At 42.5% G+C, this 19,398-nt stretch overlaps 1 protein-coding gene across 1 annotated transcript in view; it reads right to left on the minus strand.

The window, feature by feature from the left end:
- The window catches only part of LOC132834512 (equilibrative nucleobase transporter 1-like), a 36,098-nt gene extending 17,200 nt beyond the window's left edge, over positions 1-18,898 (minus strand). The window contains exons 1-6 of the mRNA XM_060853436.1: positions 18,709-18,898; positions 17,918-18,050; positions 17,479-17,525; positions 13,978-14,054; positions 11,712-11,804; positions 10,099-10,238 (exon numbers count right to left, since the gene is read on the minus strand). Coding sequence (XP_060709419.1) covers positions 10,099-10,238; positions 11,712-11,804; positions 13,978-14,054; positions 17,479-17,525; positions 17,918-18,050; positions 18,709-18,898 — 680 coding nt within the window. The remainder of the gene's footprint in view (positions 1-10,098; positions 10,239-11,711; positions 11,805-13,977; positions 14,055-17,478; positions 17,526-17,917; positions 18,051-18,708) is intronic.
- Positions 18,899-19,398: the final 500 nt, after the last annotated feature.

Below are 19,398 nucleotides of genomic sequence, written 5' to 3' on the forward strand. Positions count from 1 at the left end.
GGTATCTCTGTAAGCTACTTGGAATGGTACTAAGTTGTGTAATTATGTAAAATGCACTGTTCCCAACATCCCCTCCCCCGCCCCAATTTATTTCCTTCTTGCCAATTTGTCCATGTGTACCCTATATCTAAAGGATCCAATTACATAAGAAATCTGGTTTGATAAGAAGGAAATCCAGCTCCAATTCTCACTTTCACTTTCCAAACTCAGATATTTATCATCTGCAAATGTGTTAATTCTGGCGCCAAGCCAAGTGCTGGATTTAGTACAAAAGCTTGTTTTGTCACTCCCGAGACTCTCAGAAGGGCTTATCTCTCCGTTGCCTTAAATGTGTTGATTCCCACGTGCCTGAATTGCCATTGATGTTTGTTCAGTTTATTGTCTGACTCCTCTGAACAAACAAGCCACCAAATCATCTGATCAACACAGAAATAAACTGCAACATCCCCTTCGGGGCGCGTGCTGCTCTAGGTTGCTATATTTCACACGGAATGGAACACAAGCGACGATGCAAACATGCATAATATTTCAGAAAATTCGCAACTCAGAGTGAGGATTCCTTGGGGTTTTTACAGGCTAGTCACTGAAAAGTCTCATTAGCATTGCTCAAGTACGAAGGAATAACTGTCTCCTTAAGAAAGATTATATATATGACACTCTGATGTGTATTGCCAACTCCATTGTTACGTTCAGGGTCACGATTGCCCCAGAGCTGCGTGAGCCATGCTCTTGCGTGTAGGTGATAGGCTAGGAGTTCTGACAAAAACATCAGCATGTCTGGCATCATCTAAAGAGTGAAATCATGTTAACGTTTCAGGTTCAGTGACCCCTCCTCCGGGCTGATGGGTCAACCACATTGCTGTGGGTCTGGAGTCAAGTTTCAGCCAGATCAGGTAAGAACAGCAGATTTTCTGCTCGAAACTGGACCATATGGTTCCAGACAATCATGAGACTCTTATTTCTCCATTAGTATTTAATTCAAACTCCACAATCTGACAAAGCGGGATTCTAATCCAAATCCCCAGAATGTTAGCTGGATCTCTGGATAAAAAAGTCTACCAATAATACCACCAGGCCACTGGATACTTTCAAGTCAATCTGTTCAGAGATGCTAGGATGCATCTCTGGAGCAGATGGGCTTGAATCTTGGCCTCTTGGCTCAGAGGTAAGGACATTACCAATGCACCACAAAAGATTTTAAACACAGGCATTATTAGGCTGGAACACGTTGATGCATTTAAGTGGATGGCTATTTCGAGAGAATCAGTTTGCAATGGTGTAGGGAGAAAGGGTGGAGATTGTGTCATGATGCTCATTTGAAGTGCTGATGCAAGCTTAATGGACTAAATGGCTTCCTGCTGCCTCCTATCACAACAATTCGATAACTCTTGACTCCAAAATATTTTCTCAGCGCTTACAAAGTCATAGAGTCATACAGCCTTCAGTTCAACTAGTCCATGCCAACCATAATCCCAAACTAAGCAGATCCCAACATCTGTTTGCCCTTGGCCCATATCCCACTAAACCTTTCCTATTCATGTACCTATTCAAATGCTTTGTTATATTGTAACTGGATCCTCATTCACCACAATGTCTGACAGTTCATTCGAAATGAGAAACACTGTCTGTGTAAAAAAGTTGTCCCTCATGTCCTTTTTAAATCTTTCTCCTCCCACCTAAAAAATAAATCCTCATTTTTCCCTCCTCCACTCTAGGGAAAAGACCTTTGCTATTCCCCTTATCGATACTCCTCATCATTTTACAATCCTCAGTCCTCAACCTCTTCCGCTCTGGTGAAAAACATGCCAGCCTTTCCAGTCTATTTTAATATGCTAAACCCTCCTTGCCCCGCAACATCATTGGAAATCTTTTCTGAACCTCGCTAGTCTAATAATATCCTTCCTATAACAGGATAACCAGAACTGGACACAGCACTACGGAGGCCTCATCAACATCCTGTATAACCTCAACATCATGCCCCAACTCTTTCACTTAAAGGTCTGAGTAATGAAGCCAAGTGTGCTACGTGCCTTCTTAAACATCCTGTGTACACGTGAAGCAAATTTTAAAGGATTATGCCAAATCTACTTGTTTAGAACTAAAAGCTGAAATTGTTCTCAGGAAATATACATCTTGTACATAAACCACTTAAACCCTTCATTAGGTGAAAGCCCACAATACATTCCCAGGGATTAGACACCTCACAAGGTCCAGTCCCCTGTTAGATTTAAGTCTGCAATTTGCTGCTGCCTCATTCATTTGATTCCATTCTTTCTTGTACTTCGAGAATGATTGGTGAGGAGCTTCACTTTCAGTAAACTAAGTGGCATTCAAGGCCATGAAGGAGTATTATTGAGAATCAGGAGCATTGAAGTTCGTCTGGAGCCACCTATATTCCAGCTGTGGTCAGGATAACAGGTTCTGATCACTGCAGTGAACCAAACAAGCTTTTATGAAGAGCACTGGTCATTTCATGGTTACAATTAACCAGCCTACAAAAACCGACCAAATTTCTGTTTAGATTTCAGCCAGCAATTCACTGCAGCATGTTGCATCTTTAAGTGAACATTGCACATTTATCGACAAGCCCAGTGTATGTTGTTCAATGCATAAACCTACCGTCACAAGTCTGAAATATTCCAAACTGTCTGTTATTCTTACAAATCCCGCTGAAATGTTAAATTACACCCAACCCTCTAACCAGGTCTGGCTATCTGTAATTCGACTAAGAACGCACATTCAATTCTTGATTAGATAACAGCCAGCAATGAACTTCTACTTATCACTTATGCAATGTTAAAAACAAGCTGCAAACTTTGGTCAAAGTCCTGGCTAAGAATTGCCTACCATTTGTTTGTTCTTTCAGATTACAGGCTAAAATTAACTCTTGCATGACGCTTTTCTATATCACTCAGAGGAATGGAAAGACAATTTATTATCTAAATGGAGAGAAAAACTTAATTCAGAGGAATCAGGGTGCCCTTGTGCAGGAAATACAAAAACCCCACTGGCAGGGGCAGCAGGTAATAAGGAAAACCAATTAAATTTTGGCATTTATTGCTAAAAGGGTGGACTATGACAGAAGGGAAATGTTGCAGTAACTGTACAAATGTTAGTGAGAACATTGTACTCAATCTTTGCCTTTTTATTTGAGGAGGGAAGCAATTGTATCAACGGAACATCAAAGGAGGTTCACTTGGTTGATTCCAGAGATGAGGGGATTGTCTAATGAAAAGAGACAGAGCAGTTTAGACCGATACTGTCTGGAGTTTAGAAGAATGAAAGGAAATCCAATTGAGGTAGAAAAACTTCTGAAGGGAATTGACAAGGTCGACGTAGAGATGTTTCCTGATGTGGAGCCGTCTGGAATGAGAGGTTATCATTTAAGGATAAGGGTTGAGCAGATTTAAACCAGAGAAGAGGAAAAAATTACTTCTATCAAAGGGTCATGAAACTATGGAATTCACTCCGTCAGCATGTGATGGATGCTGGATCATTGAGTAAATTTCAGGAGGAGATTTTTAATTAGTAACGGATTGAAGGCTTGTAGAGAATGGGCAGGAAGTGGAGTTGAGATCAAGATGAAATCAACCATAATCATATTGAATGGCAAAGCAGACAATAGGGCCTGAAAGGCCTAATCCTGCATCGAACTGTTATCCAACAGACAAAGCCTCGCCCAGTTTCCAGCTTGGTACTCACTTCTATATAAATCCCAGCTGGGTTGTTTTCAGGATCTACCTAAATCTTAAATATTCGTACGTTTTTGTACAAATTACACGCACCTTGAAGTGGATTATATCCTCTACCGAACACCAGTTTCTATTATTCCATCAGGAAATTAAACAACTAGCTAAACATCTGGAAATATAGTTCCCAGATTATGACTAGCCACTGGAAATCAAGGCACAACTCGAAATCCCCAGCTACTTAACTCACTCCCAGATGCATATAATCTCTTTTCAGTTACTATTATCCCTACTCAAGCCATCATTGAAATGCACATCTCCCTCCACCAATGGATACTGTCCCACCTACACATCGCTGTCCTTCCTCACTACACATACACATACACGCACGCGAGCATACACACCACACACACACAAATGTACACATACCCAAACATACACGCACACGAGCATGCATACACATGTATACACGCATATACATAAACATGTGTACACAAATCCACTCCATACATATGACCCTTGATAGAATCGAGCGTGTAATCATTGCTTGGTATCAGTTATTCTAACACAAAGAAACACAGCACTCAGTTGGTTTTCAGCCATTGACTCTCATCAAAGAGCCTGTTTTTCTTCACACAGAATCTTTAAATTACAAACTATTCTGCAGTTAAAACCTTTTTGTTGCTTTTCTAGAACCATTTCTGAATGACCGAGGACTAGAGTTCTGACTAAATTAATTATAAAAACTCTAATATGTATTCATTCTAGTGGTTTGTAAGGAATACTTGATATTGAATGACTTGCTCGGTTATTTCAGACAGCATTCAAGGATAAATCAAACCAAGAACTGCAGGTAATGGAGATCTGAAACAAACAACAACAGAAATTGCCTAAGAAACTCAGCAGGTCTGGCAGCGTCAATGGGGAGAGAGAAACAGAACTAACATTTCGTGTCATGTGAATGTCTTCAGAAATCATAGAAGTCAAATAAAGATGGTATTTATGCTGATGATGGGGGAATAGGAGGTTGAAAGAATTGTGCACATGGGGAGAGGCGAGAGAGAGAGAGAGAGAGAGAGAGAGAGAGTAGGCAGACAAAGGGATTGACGATGGTAAGCCAGGGCAGCAGAGAAGCTATAACAGAAATTGCTGAGAAAGTTATCAGAACTGGCAGCACCTGTGGGGAGAAGGCAGAGTTAAAATCTCAAGTCCAGGGACCCTTCTTAGAGAAGGAAGAGAAGTGATAATGGAGACTATGAGCAATTGGAATGGGGTTGGCTGTGCCTCAGGTGAAGACCAGGAATGTAGGGTTGGGAGTAGACTTGGAGTGAAGTGTTCTTGATCTGAAGTTATAAAACTCGATGTTGAAAACTGGCCACAGTTCTGTGAGAGTAGAGTCAGCTTTTTGACTGTTTGGGAAAAGGAATGCAGATTCCCTTCCCTGAAGTAAACAAGTGAACGAGATTTTTTTGTTTCGATTCTGAAAATTGTTCTGATAAAGTTTTGTGGCTCCTGCTCATGAGTCTAAACAAACCAGCTCAACTTTCAAATTGATTTCAGACGACGTCATATTCTTAAATTCTTTATGCAAATATGGCAGAACTTTCCACTCGGCTCTACATTGTAGGTTGCATCCACAATACAATAACCTGTTATTGCACCCAATGCTGCAACAATTAGACAACTAACTAGTTGCTGATAGGGGGTCAGTTACCTCAGATGGCTGGGCAAAGTCTTTGCTATTCTTTACAAACATCAGCTGACATCCTTAGTTAAATTGCTGTACATGTCCTTAAAAATCTCAAGCCATTCTATTTATAGTCCACGTGAAATTCTTGATGATTTGTTATGTAATTCATCCAGCAACGCAGCATATTCAGTCAGATTACGTGCCCGTAAATCACTTGTTAATTACATCTCGGTCTGAAATTAACTCTTTAATTGAAATGAAATAAAATAATTAAATGAAAGAATTAATTTCAGACCAAAATGCAAAAGAACACTTTTATACTGAAATTAAAGAGATTATTTCAGTGTAAAATCATCTTTTGCAATCATCTGAACTTAATTCTTTCATTTCACTGTGACATGAACTCTTCTCATCCAAGTTTAACTTTCAATCAATCATTTACAGCTTGAAATTAGTTCTTGCATTTTGATCGAAAATCAACTCTTCCATTTCGGTCATTTTCATTTTAGGAAGTTATTATATCCATCATTTTGGTCCAAATTAACTCTTGTGTTTCTTTCATGGGATTTGTAAATGCCCAGAAAATATCAGTTACTATCCAGTCTGGATCTCTCTCATTGATGACTCTAATTTTAGATTATTGCTATTTAATAACTGTGTACAGGTGCTGTCGCACTGAAACATTCCTTCACGATCTGGATTCCCAGATGACCACCACCTACAACACCTATGTGCACATACACAGGCACCGATAGATCCTAGCCAATCATATATTGCAAACTAGGTGCCATTTCAACAGACAATAGACAATAGGCGCAGGAGTAGGCCATTCTGACCTTTGAGTCAGCACCACCATTCAATATGATCATGGCTGATCATCCTCAATCAGTATCCTGTTCCTGCCTTATCCCCATAACCCTTGATTCCACTATCCTTAAGAGCTCTATCCAACTCTTCCTTGAAAATTTCCAGAGACTTGGCCTCCACAGCCTTCCGGGGCAGAACATTCAATACACCCAACACTCTCGGGTGAAGACGTTTCTCCTCAACTCTAAGTGGCCTATCCTTTATTTATAAGCTGTGTCCTCTGGTTTGGGACTCACCCATCGGTGGAAACATACTTCCTGCCTCCAGAGTGTCCAATCCTTTAATAATCTTGTACGTCTCAATCAGATCCCCTCTCAGCCTTCTAAACCCAAGCATATACAAGCCCAGTGGCTCCAATCTTTCAGCGTAAGAAAGTCCCGCCATTCCGGGAATTGACCTCGTGAACTTACACTGCACTCCCTCAATACCCAAAATGTCTTTCTTCAAATTTGGAGGCAAAAACTGCGCACAATATTCCAGGTGTGGTCTCACCAAGTCCCAATACAGCTGCAGAAGGCCCTCTTTGCTGCTATACTCAATTCCTCTTGTTATGAAGTCCATCATGCTATTAGTTTTCTTCACTTCCTGCTGTATTTGCATGCTCGCTTTCATTGACTGATGTACAAGAACACCTAGATCTCGTTGTACTGCCCCTTTACCTACCTTGACTCCATTTAGGTAGTAATCTGCCTTCTGTTCTTGCCACCAAAGTGGATAACCACACATTTATCCACATTAAATTGCATCTGCCATGTATCTGGCCACTCACCTAGCCTGTCCAGGTCACCCTGTAGTCTCCTAACATCCTCCTCACATTTCACCCTGCCACCCAACTTTGTGCTATCAGCAAATTTGCAAACATTACTTTTAATACCTTCATCTATATCATTAATGTACATTGTAAAAAGCTGCAGTCCCAGCACTGATCCTTGTTGCACACCGCTGGTCACTGCCTGCCATTCCGAAAGGAAGCCATTTATCACTCTTTGTTTCCTGTCAGCTAACCAATTTCAATTCATGTCAGTATTTTGCCCCTAATACCATGTGCCCTAATTTTGCTCACTAACCTCCTATGTGGGACTTTATCAAAGGCTTTCTGAAAATCTAGGTATACTACATCCACTGGATCTCCCTTGCCCATCTTCAGTGTTACATCCTCAAAAAACTCCAGAAGATTAGTCAGACATGATTTCCCCTTCATAAATACATGCTAACTCTGACCTATCCTGTTACTGCTATCCAGATGCATCGTAATTTTGTCCTTTATAATTGACTCCAGCATTTTTCTCACCATTGAGGTCAGACTAATTGGTCTATAATTCTCCATTTTCTCTGACCCTCCTTTCTTAAAAAGTGGGACAACATTAGCCATTCTCAAATCCGCAGGAACTGATCCTGAATCTACAGAACGTCCGAAAATGATCACCAATGCATCCAATGCATTTTAGGGGTCAGATAGATCAGATGGCTGGGCAACATCTTTGTGATGTAGAATGATGTCAACACTGCAGGAACAATGCATGGACTAGCTGAGATTGATATGAGAATGAAAGAAAAATATGAACCGGGGATCTGAGGCAAACAAACATAGTAAGAGCTGGAGGAACTCAGCGGGTCTGGCAGTATCTGTGAAAAGAAAAAATAATTAACATTTCAAGTCCAATGACCATGGAAATATGTACTGCCTTATTGCCACCAGTTGTCTGTCTTAAACAATGAAGCAGTCATATGGGACTATACTGAAATATCTGTTATTGAGATGTGCATAAGCACGAGCTTTGAATGCATTTCGACTATAGGTCCACTTTAAAGTATTGCAATTTTTAACGTAGGCCTTACATTAGATTCTACGCTAAATCTATAAAAATGCTCAGCATATGTTATCTAGAAATAATATCTGGAATGTCTGAGGACGATAATTTATACTGTAACTAATTTTTTTCTATCTATGCTCCGATAAATATTACTTTCAAGGATATGGTTGTGAGTGGAGAGACCAGCAGTTACTATGTGTCTTTAGTTTAGAGTCATAGAGATACACAGCATGAAAACAAACCCGTCGGTCCAACTTGTCAATTTCGGACAAATATCCTAACGTAATCTTGCCCAATTTGTCAGCACTTGGCCCATATCCATCTAAACCCTTCCTATTCATATACGCATCCCGATGCTTTTTAAATACTGTATTTATAACAGCCTCCACTACTTCCTCTGGTAGTTCAAATGTATATCCAGCTCTCTATTAAGCCCTCCCATGGAATCTGCCTCCACCACTCTCCCAGACAGCACTCTCCCACTCTCTGAGTAAAGAAGCTTCTCCTCATGTCTCTCCAAGCTCCCTCGCTGACAATGTTTGAAACTGTGAACTTTAGTTACTGACATAACCAGCCCAAATCTTGTGATTAGAAGGTATCCCGTAACCAGCCACTGGTGCATTTTGTCTTCATTCTACATGGAATTGACATTGGATACTTATTAAACAGACATATCCCAGGATGGCATTCATTTCAAAAACTTTTCACTCCATTGTGTTGTCCAGCTCCTTACTTAGATACCAGACAGGAATCCAATGATTGTATTCTGGCGTGCAACGAAACTTTTGAAATCTGCCCCCCATCTAGACACGCCATTTACAGTCTGCAAATCTATTCTGATAGGAATCATAAACATAGGAACAGGAGGAGGCCATTCAGCCCCTGGGGACAGTTCCACCATTCAGTGGAACCATGGCTGATTTTTAGCCTCAGTCCAAAAACTTGCCTGTTGCCCAATTTCCTTCACATGTTTGCTTAACTAAAACAATTATTGAACTCAGATTTTCCTTGAACATCTGATGCAACATCCATTGGTGTTTGTGGAGGAGAGTTGCAAACATTTCACTGTGCTTCCTAACATCTCTCCTTAATGCGCTGGCCCTCATTATCTGACTGTGCCACCATTCCAAAATCTCCAAGCAGTGGAAATGGTTTAGCTTTATCTTCCATGTTAATCTCTTGAAGACTTCAAGGAGATCACACCTTAACCTTCAAAATTCGAGTGAAAACAGACCAAATTTGTACAGTCTCTCCCCATAACTTAACCCTTAAACTCTATGTATTATTTCTGTAAGCCTACAGTGTACTCCTCCAAGGTCAGCTTAACTTTCCTGTGGTTTAGTGCCTAGATCTGTTCACATTGTTCCATGTGGGGTCTAACCAAGGTTTGTATAACTGCAGCATAACCTCTGTATCCTTATACTCCAGTCCTCTCTATATATATTACTTAACATGTAATTGTTCATCCCACACAATGCTCAATATCCCTTATTGGTTCCAGTACTTAACTCATTCTTGTGTGCTTTAGTTGATGAGATCATAATCTACCTCCCAACGTAATTTTAGTCTCCAATTCATCTGCTGGACGGTATACTACTTCATTGATTTTTTTTTCAGTCTCTCATACTTTTCATTCTGGCGTATCCGTTATTCTTTATTCAAGTCAGGTGAAGCCTCGATTAGATTCCAATGTATCACACATATCACATGTTACTCCATACATTCCATCCCACTGGCCTATCGAATAGACTCCCCCCACCCCCAACCGCCTCCCCTCCATAACTGAGTCTTGTTACGAATTAAAATAAATGGAAATTACGTCCAGTGCTTCAGTTCTATGTCTGGCTCTCTGGTATTACAGTTGTCAAACACATAACTGTGACTGGATATCGATTATTGTATTTAAAAACCACTTGCATTTCTCCTGTAGTTCCCAGTGTTTAACATATTCCAATTTCACGTTATTCTACAATTAATCTACAATCCCAAGCATCCAATTTTATTCTAGCCTCTAATTTAAACGCCCACTCTTTCTTACCCGTATGTGTAATCCTCTGGTAGAGGATAAGGGATATTTTTCCGGGGGAGGAGGAATAAGACACGCAGCACGTGGACAATGCTCATTGAGCTGATGAACAAGAAAATAGATCTCACTGAGAAACCAGCTTGGTACAAAACCTAGGGTATTATGAGGGAAAAGAAATAAAACAAGAGAAGGCAGTTAAAATCCACTCAGCCTGACTGACCACGTCAACATTACCCATCCTCCATTTCAGGTTATCCCGTCTTTCTTGTTCACCTTTGACCCACCTCCAACCACTGTGTCATTCTCTCTTTCTCTTCACCAATCTCTATCACATATGTACCCACGCTGCCTCTCACTTCAATCCAACGTCCTCTCCAACTCTCTGACCCCCACCCCAATCTAACCCATGCTTCTTCCCATGCTCTCTTATATTTGTTCATACTTCCTTCCTGATCTTTCCTCACTATCTCTGCCTCCAAATTTGTTCAACCTCCTCATCTCCCGAACTTTGCATAATGTGCCATCTCTATTCAGTCTTTCTCATCTTCCGTTTCTCTCCATTTCAACCTTTTTTTTACCTCTCCTTTCCTCTCACTGAATGTACATGCACCCAGTACTTTGTTTTTACTTCGCACGCTGTCCTTGTGTTTAACTTTGCGGTTCCCCAATCTCCCGCTCACCTCCTTTGTCCAGCTATCTTCCTGTCTTCTCTCCCCACATTCGCACCACTTTCCACTCCGACTCAACACACTGTGTCCTTATTCCTGATTCCCTCCTTCTCTATCAAATAGAGTGTTGAGGGTCATCCTTCTGAGATGCTGGGACTAATTCGATCCAGGGTAACTTAGATACTAACACATCAAGCCATTAAGATGCTCTGCACCATCCAGACCTACTTTTCGAGTTATACAGCATGGAAGTAGACCCTTCATTCTAACTTGTCCATGCCGACCAGATATCCTAAACTGAGTTAATTCCATTTGCCAGCATTTGGCCCTTATCCCTTGAAACCCTTCCTATCCATATACCCATCCAGATGCCTTTTAAATGCTTCCACTATTTCCTCTGGCAGTTCATTCCGTACCCACACCGACCCTCTGCATGAATAAGTTGCCCTTAGAGACCTTTTAAAGCTTACCTTAAATCTGTGCCCTCTAGTTTTGGACTTCCCTACCTTGGGGGGAAAAATACCTTGATTATTGACCCTATCCATTCCCCTAATGATTTTCTTAACTTCTATAAAGTCACCCCTCAGCCTCCGACATTACAGGGAAAACAGTTTCAACCCATTCAGCCTCTCCCTGTAGCTCAAAACCTCTGACCCTGGCAACATCCTTGTATATCTTTTCTGTGTTCTTTCAAGTTAAACAGACTTCATGTGCTTGGTGAGAAAAAGCAGACTACAATCTGAATCATCATCCCTGTTTCATTCCGTTATAGCATTTGAAAGGCATCTGGATGGATATATGAAGAGGAAGGGTTTAGGGGGATATGGTCCAGTGCTGGCAAATGTAACCACTTTAAGATATCTGGTTGGCATGGACGATTTGGACCGAAGGGTCTGTTTCCATGCTGCATATCTGCCTGACTTTATGACTGTATTAACTGGTCCTCATATGACTCACTTTAACGAGCAGAAATGCACAGGATGAGGAAGCGAAGGCTCCATTGTACAAAGTGATCACTGTGGATCGTCGATCTCCAAACAGATTTCCAACCTAGGAATCAGCCACACACAAAAAAAATCAACAATCTGTGGAACTTGGATTGTAGGATGGACGGTCTCTGTCTGCATCACTCCCACTTTCTGTGGCCCAAAGAGAGCAGGAACTCATTAGACCCCCCAGTTGCATTATTTGCAGTGTTAGAGCAATATAAAATAAAACCTGTAACAAGTGAAACAGAAGGTCTTCCATGCCATTCACTTTCCTGTGACAATGAACGATCAATGGGAGAAAATGGAAGCCTTTGACAAGCTAACGCGAACCTCAATTTTTATTTTTCGCATGACTGAGTGGGACAAAGATTGGAAGAAATACAACGTGGAGATAAATGTGAGGTTTTGCAGTTTGGCCGGAGAACAGAGGAGTGAATTATTATTGAAATGGAGAAAGACCTCTGAGAGGTGTAGAACAAAGATAGTACTTGTCCGTGAATTACAAAACACTGGTGAAAAATTTCAGTGTGTCATAGGGAAGGAAAATGGCAAGTTGGCCGTTATTTCAAAGAGAAAGAAGCCTAAAAATTAAGCATGTCTTGCTACAACAATGCAATGCACTAATTAGATCACAGCTAAATTTGTGAACACAATTGGTCCCCTTATCTAAGCAACGATGTCCTGGCACAAGAAAGTCTACAGAAGGTTTAACCTTAATATAGAGTCTTATGAGGAGAATTTGAGTAGGTCGGGCCTGTAATTACTTTATTTGATTCGATTGTTGTCACATGTACCGAGATACAGTGAAAAGTATTGTTTTGTGTGCTGACCAGGCAAATAATTGCTTATATAGAACATGAGGGTAATAGAAGAGAATCCAGAATATAGTGTTGCAGCTGCAGAGAAGATGCAGAGAGAGATCAAATCTAATATATGAGAGGTATGTTTGAAAGTCTGACAATAGTAGAAAAGAAGCTGTTCTTGAATCTTTTGTTAAGTGATTTCAAACTTTTATATCTTCTGCCGAATGGAAGAGAACGTAAGAGAGCATACTCGGGGTCTTTGATGATGTTGGCTGCTTTCCTGAGGCAGTGGGAAGTGTAGATGGAGTTAATGGATGGAAATTCGGTTTATATGATGGATTGGCCTCTGTTCATAAGGTTGTTGGAATTTAGAAGAATGCGATGCGACCATATTGAAACATACTGGAGACCTAAGGGACTTGAAGAGGAGATATGGAAAGTTTGTTTTGTCGTGTGGGAGAGTCTCAGACCAGAGGGAAAAATCTCAGAAGAAGAGGTTACACATTTAAGATAGCAATGAGGATGAATTTGTTCTGTCAGTAGGCTGTGAATCTGCAGAATTCATTATCGAGGTCGAGTTTGGGACATTCACTCTACTGAATGCTGAGTATCTACCTAGAAGTGGTTGGGGGGGGGGGGGTGGTTTGGGGGGGGTGGGGCTGGAGCGGCGGGGTGGTGTAGAAATTGGGAGACCCTGAGTGGTTACAGATAGGGCTGCAGCCAATGCGTAAGGACGGTGATGGACAGATGAATGTCACGTGGCACAACAGCGGTAGTTTCGAGCAGCAAAAAGATTAGTTGACCACAGATTCAGAAACATAAATGGAACCCCCCCCACCCCCATACCCCAATGTTGGAATGGATTGTGTGAATGGATTACACTCTGTCCTCCTGACGTCTCCCATTTTCTCTCTATTCAGAGCAGGAGTGGGTGTAGCAGACAGGTGGCTCAGTGGTTAGCATCACTGCCCCACAGCGCTCGGGACCCAGTTTTTAATTTCAACCTCAGCCATTTGGCTGAGTGGAGTTAGCAATTCACCCCGTGCCTGCTTGGGTTTCCTCCGGGTGCTCTGGTTTACTCCCATAGCCTGAAGATGTGGGATACTCAGAGAATTGGTGCAGACTACATGCACTGAGTGGCCTTTTTTCTGCACTCTCTGGATTGAAGGAGTATCCAAACAGTGTTGCGTTACTTCCCAGTGTGCTCCGCCCATCATTGGCGCCCCTCTATCAGCTTAGGTTTTACCTTATTGCTCATTCTAAGGCAGTTCAGTTCTCTCTCGATACTGATACCCCAACAACAAGGCACTCCTGCCCGGTCCGGCCTTTCACACAGCAGCACGGACGCTGACAGAAATAAACTCTGGAAACGACACAGTACCACGCTACTCACTGCCCCGTTCTGTTCTGATCCACATTATTAAACACTACCTGCATGTTGGAGATGTAGAAGGTCCCTCCTCCCACAGCGAGTAGGCAGGCGGCAGGGAATAGCAGCACGGCAGACGCTGTGGACAGAGATGAGAGGAACATGTCAGAAACAAAGTGTGTGACACCTTTGAGCATCTCACTGTAACAAGACCCTTCGGAACAAGGACAATAGTTTATATGAATTGCACTCACTGCAGTCACATCAGGAGCATTATCAGAAAAATCCTCTCTGTTAGCTGTGATATTGTTTCTCCACGGAGCCAGCATTTATAACTCACAATTACTTGCCCTTGAGAGGGTGGCAGTTGTAGCGATTTTAATGAGATCAGCTGGCTGGACCTCCGAGAATCTGAGATCCCTGACTAGTCTGTTAGTCTGCTCCAGTCAGTGAGCCCTGGCTGACAGATTAAAAAAAAAATCAAAGTAGGCGAAATGGAATTGTCACTGGACAGTTAATGCAGAGAGCCAGGGAATGCTATGTGGACCCAAGTTAAAATCCGATCTCGGCAAATGGTGCCACTTAAATTCAATAAAAATTCTGGAATTAAGAATTTAATGATGACCTTTAATCCAATGTTGGAAAAACCCATCAGGTTCACTATTGTACGTTATGGCAGGAAACTGCCATCCTTACATGGCCTGACCTACATGTGACTCCAAACTCATAAATGGTTAACTTTCAAATGCCATCTTGACCAATATGCATGAGAAATAAATGCTGGCTTAGCCAACAACACCCTCATCTGATGTGTGAATAAAAGAAAATGATTCCTGATTCCTCTGGTAACTTATTCTAAAGTCAAGGACTTCCACAAATAAAGGCAGACATGGTGATGGGATACAGGCCTCTGTGGAATTATTTCAATGGTAAACATCCTCCTTCATCCCTAGAGTCTTTACGCCGTAGGTATACCATTGATGCTGATGTAAAAGAGGTTCCACAGTATGGACTCAGTGCCAGTGAAAGAAAGGCAATGTGTTCCCTTGTCCGGAAGGTGTGTAGCTTGCATGGCAATTTGCAGGGCGTGGTTTTCCCATCTAACTGCTGCCCTTGTTCCTTAGGATGGAAGTGTTGAACTATCTGGAAAGATCTTGTCGAAAGAGCCTTGGTACGTTGGTGCTTGGAGGAACACAGCAGTAAATTGGTGATGGATGGATGCAGTGCCGATTTGGTGTGTGGCTTTGGTTAGGATGGTGTTAGAAGTGAATTGGATGCTGGGAAACTGGGGTTAGCTCTCTCTCCTGGTCTTGTTGCCCTCGTGATGGCAGCTTCTGCACCCAACAATATTTCCTCAGAGTGTATCCATCAGTACACACCATTTGACAGTGTCACGCTCTGTTACTCCATGCATCAGAGTAAGTCACTTTCAATTCTGGCATTTCAAACATGTAGGCTTCCATCATGGTTGTCTGGACAAGCTTACAAAAATTAAAGGAAACGCAGGGATGCTTTCTCATTAGAGAGACAGAGAGAGGAGGCAGTTTAATCTGAGTTACCCGTGCCTCAGACGAGGGGAGAGGTCGAGAAGGAGCGTTCTTCAGACTAACTCCTGCTGTTGTGGGAAGTGACCCATACGCTGCATAGCAAACCACCTAACTGAGCTGCACTGAGTAATATCAGGGGCACAATGACTGCCCAACCACAGCTGGGGCTATTGTTTAAGTTTATTAGTTAACTGCAGCAGCCCTGCTCCTTAAACTAGTTATGCACCTTGTGTGTGCTCTACTGAGTTTACTATTCCAGTAACACAAACATGACAGTCCCATCCCTTAAATCATGCATCAATAATATAGTGAGTTATCCTGCATTAGTAATCCAGTAGTGTAGAAACCGTACCATCATGTGTTGACTTAACACTGAAATAAAACAATACTGCTAGAGAATCTTAGATTATAAATCGAGGAACAATCCTGCACCCACACACTTAGCTAATTAGTTCACTATTAAACCATTATACTGCTATATAGGGAATTATTAGTTTAACAATGTAACTGTGTTAAAGCAATCTTCTGGTTTATTGTTACAGTCACGTAGCCAGAAGACTTTCGAGTTGTGGAGGAATGCCTCACAGACATAACAGTTATGCTATAGAATCCTTCAAACGTAATTCCAGGAATTTAACCAGCAACGTATGGCATGCTGGATAATTAATCCAGGATACTCGCTTGGTGAGGGATGCAGTTGCTTTGGAGGCGGTTCGGAGGAGGTTCACTGGACTGATTCCAGAGATGAGGGGATGAGAAAATATTGAGCAGTTTTGGCTAATACTCTCTGAAGTTTAGAAGAATGAGGAGAGATCCAGTTGATGTTTGTAAGATCCTGATTGACAAAGTAGCTGTACAGAGGATATTCCCTCATGTTGGACAATCTCAAACGAGGGGCCATCGTTTTAGGCTAAGGGATTAGAAGATTTTATCAACTAGGAGAAAGTGAGATCCGAGACAAGAAGTGTGGTGCTGGAGAAGCACAGACGGTCAGGCAGCATCTGAGGAAAAGGGGAATCGACGTTAAGGGCATCTTTTCCTGTTGCTTGAATTCTACTCCTCCTCGGATACTGTCTGAGTTGCTGTGCTGTTCCAGCACCACACTTTTTGATATGTGCACATTTAAATCAGAGATGTGGAGGAATTACTTCTCCCAATGTGTCATGAATCTGTGGAGTGAGCTCCACAGAGTGCAGTGGATGTTGGGACGTTTAGTAAATTTAGGGCGGAGGTTTACAGATTTTGACTTAGCCATTGAACAAATGGTTATGAAGGAAAGTAGAGTTGAGGCCGAGATGAGATCAGCCATGATTGTATTGAATGCCAGAACAGGAGTAAGGGTCTGAATGGCCTCTTCGTGCTTCTGGCTCAAGATTTCTTATGTTCTAGAATAACAGCTGCCCTGGTGTAGTCTGGAACAAGAGATCAATAACATAATCACTGTCTGAACTTTTTATACATAGTCAGAAAAAATATATAACTAATGCATTACCACACACCAGATAGAACGTTAACCAGTCTAGGGCTCCATCCTGGATTATTAATCCAGTTACATAATCCGAGTCCGAGTCTAATATTCTGAGAACGAGGGTCAGAGCGTTGAGGAGAGATGTTAGGAAGCACTTTGACACACAAAGGCTTGGAGAGGTTTGGAATTCTCTTCCACAAACAGCAGTGGATGCTGGATGAGTTGTTAATTTTATATCTGAGAGATAATTTTCTGTTCAGCAAAGGATTTGAGCCAAAGGAAGGTTTTTTTCAGGGAAGCACGGTTCATCCACGATTTGACTGAAGAGCAGAACAGTGTCAAATGGCTATGTTGCTATGCCTAGGCCACCCGACTTGATGCCAATTAACCTAATGTTGCACAGGACCTTGAGGATATTCACTTTGTAACTCAATTTAGAATTGGAAGCTGTCATTTGCCGCTCTGTTTGTGTCTGCAAGAAGTCAGTGAATTGCCCTGGAATGTAAAAATTTCCCTATCCATTACCAGGGAAATCCTGGAATACTCACCAGCTGTAGAGAAGGCGATCAGCAGTGTTCCCGTGGTGTACATAGATCTGAAAAAGGTTTATACAAAGAGAGAAACACATAATTCATTCACCTCCATCTCCACTGATACTTGTTTTCTAGCATCTCGTCCGAATGGCCAGTTTTGAATTCTCAGACTGTGGCCCTTCTCCCCTCCTCCGGCTTCATTCAATATTTGCTCCTCCTGCTGCCCTTCCATCTCTGGCTCCATCCCTCGCCTGCACCCATCCCACTTAATGCTCCGTATTCCACTCCACCCATCCCCTTGTATCCCCACTCCTATTCAAATTTAATGTATCCCGCCCACCCCTCACGGTCTCTTCCTCCATCTCTGTTTCCCCTCTGACCAGTTCCTCTCTCTCACTTGCACGGGGCCCACACAGGGGACCGACCCACAACAAAGAGTGCCCAAAGTACTCACATGGCCATGAACTGAGCCGGCATGGTGCCAAAGCGATCAAAGATGTAGCCACCAGGGAGGGTGGTGAAACTGTCCATGAATGAAGCCATGGTAAAGATGAGGGCAAAACGTTCATCTTGGAGGTAACAGTCCACTATGAAACCGAGAAAGAGAGTGACTCTGAGGTCAGAGTGAGGTATCTGAGATAGCATGGTGCGCAGGTTGGAACCCTATATATCAGGAAGGATGTACTGACCCTGGAGCGGGTTCAGAGGAGGTTCACAAGCATGGTCCCAGGAATTGAAAGGCTTAACAAATGAGAAGCGTTTGAGAATTCTGATCCTACACTTGATGGAGGTTGGAAGGATGAGGGAGTGGGGGTGGGGGTTGGGGGTTGGGGAGTGGGTGGGATCTGATTGAATACTGAGCAGCCTCGACAGCACAGATATTGGGAAGGCGTTTCCATTGGTAGGAGAGACTAGGACCCGAGGACACGGCTTTAGAGCAAAGGGAAGACCTTTTGGAATGGAGATAAGGAGGCAGTTCTTCAGACAGAAAGTCGTGAATCAATGAATTCATTGTCACAGAAGGCTCTGGAGGCCAGATGATTGAGTGCACTTAAGACTGAGACAGATATGTTCTTGAGTTGCAAGGGAATCAAAGGTTACTGAAAGAAAGCAGGAGCCTGGGGTTGAGAAACTTATTGGCCATGTTTGAATATCAGATTAGACCGATGGGCTGAATGGCCTAATCTGGATGAAATAATCTCATGATAATGCCAGTAGGCATTGACTCCCCAGGGATAGCCTTACCTGTGCCATTACTGCCTCCAGGTTCGCTGACATTGTGCGACGAGGTACAGAGATTATAGAAATAGCCCTCCTCCTTCAACACAAAGACCAGCGAGGCCCAGCCAAAGATGGCACCAGCGAAGCCAATGCACTCGAAGATCCCTGAAGCAAACGTCAGGTAACGCTTGACTCTCTCACCCAGTGACAGCATTTGCCCTGATTCTGGGGTAAATTCCCTTCAGTCTTCAAGAACTCTGTAACATCAAAAAGAGCTGTTGCTAAAAAAAAACACATACGTCCGGGACAAGAATCGAAGACCGGACAGACACGATGAATTGGGGATTAACCCTGATTAGGAGCAGTGGCAGGAATTGTTAACTTCAAAGTCAAAGTTCCTGATACACTATTGAGGCAAACAATCAACAGCTTTTGCTCACTGTTTCTGCATGGGTTTACAAATTCATCAACACTGCAGCACTGCTCAGCACTGACCTTCCGTAAATGCAGCAATCCCTCAGTACTGGCCCTCCGAGAGTGTGGCACTCTCTCAGAATTGACTCTCCAATGTTGCAGCACTCCCTCAATATTGACCCTCCAACAGTGTGGCATTCCCTCAATATTGCTCCTCAGACAGTGCAGCACTGCCTCAGTACTGCCCATCTGACAGTACAGTATCCCTCCATACTGAACCCCTAACAGAGGGGGGCTCAC

Source organism: Hemiscyllium ocellatum, chromosome 40 (assembly GCF_020745735.1).
Source record: "Hemiscyllium ocellatum isolate sHemOce1 chromosome 40, sHemOce1.pat.X.cur, whole genome shotgun sequence".
Lineage (NCBI taxonomy): Eukaryota > Metazoa > Chordata > Chondrichthyes > Orectolobiformes > Hemiscylliidae > Hemiscyllium > Hemiscyllium ocellatum.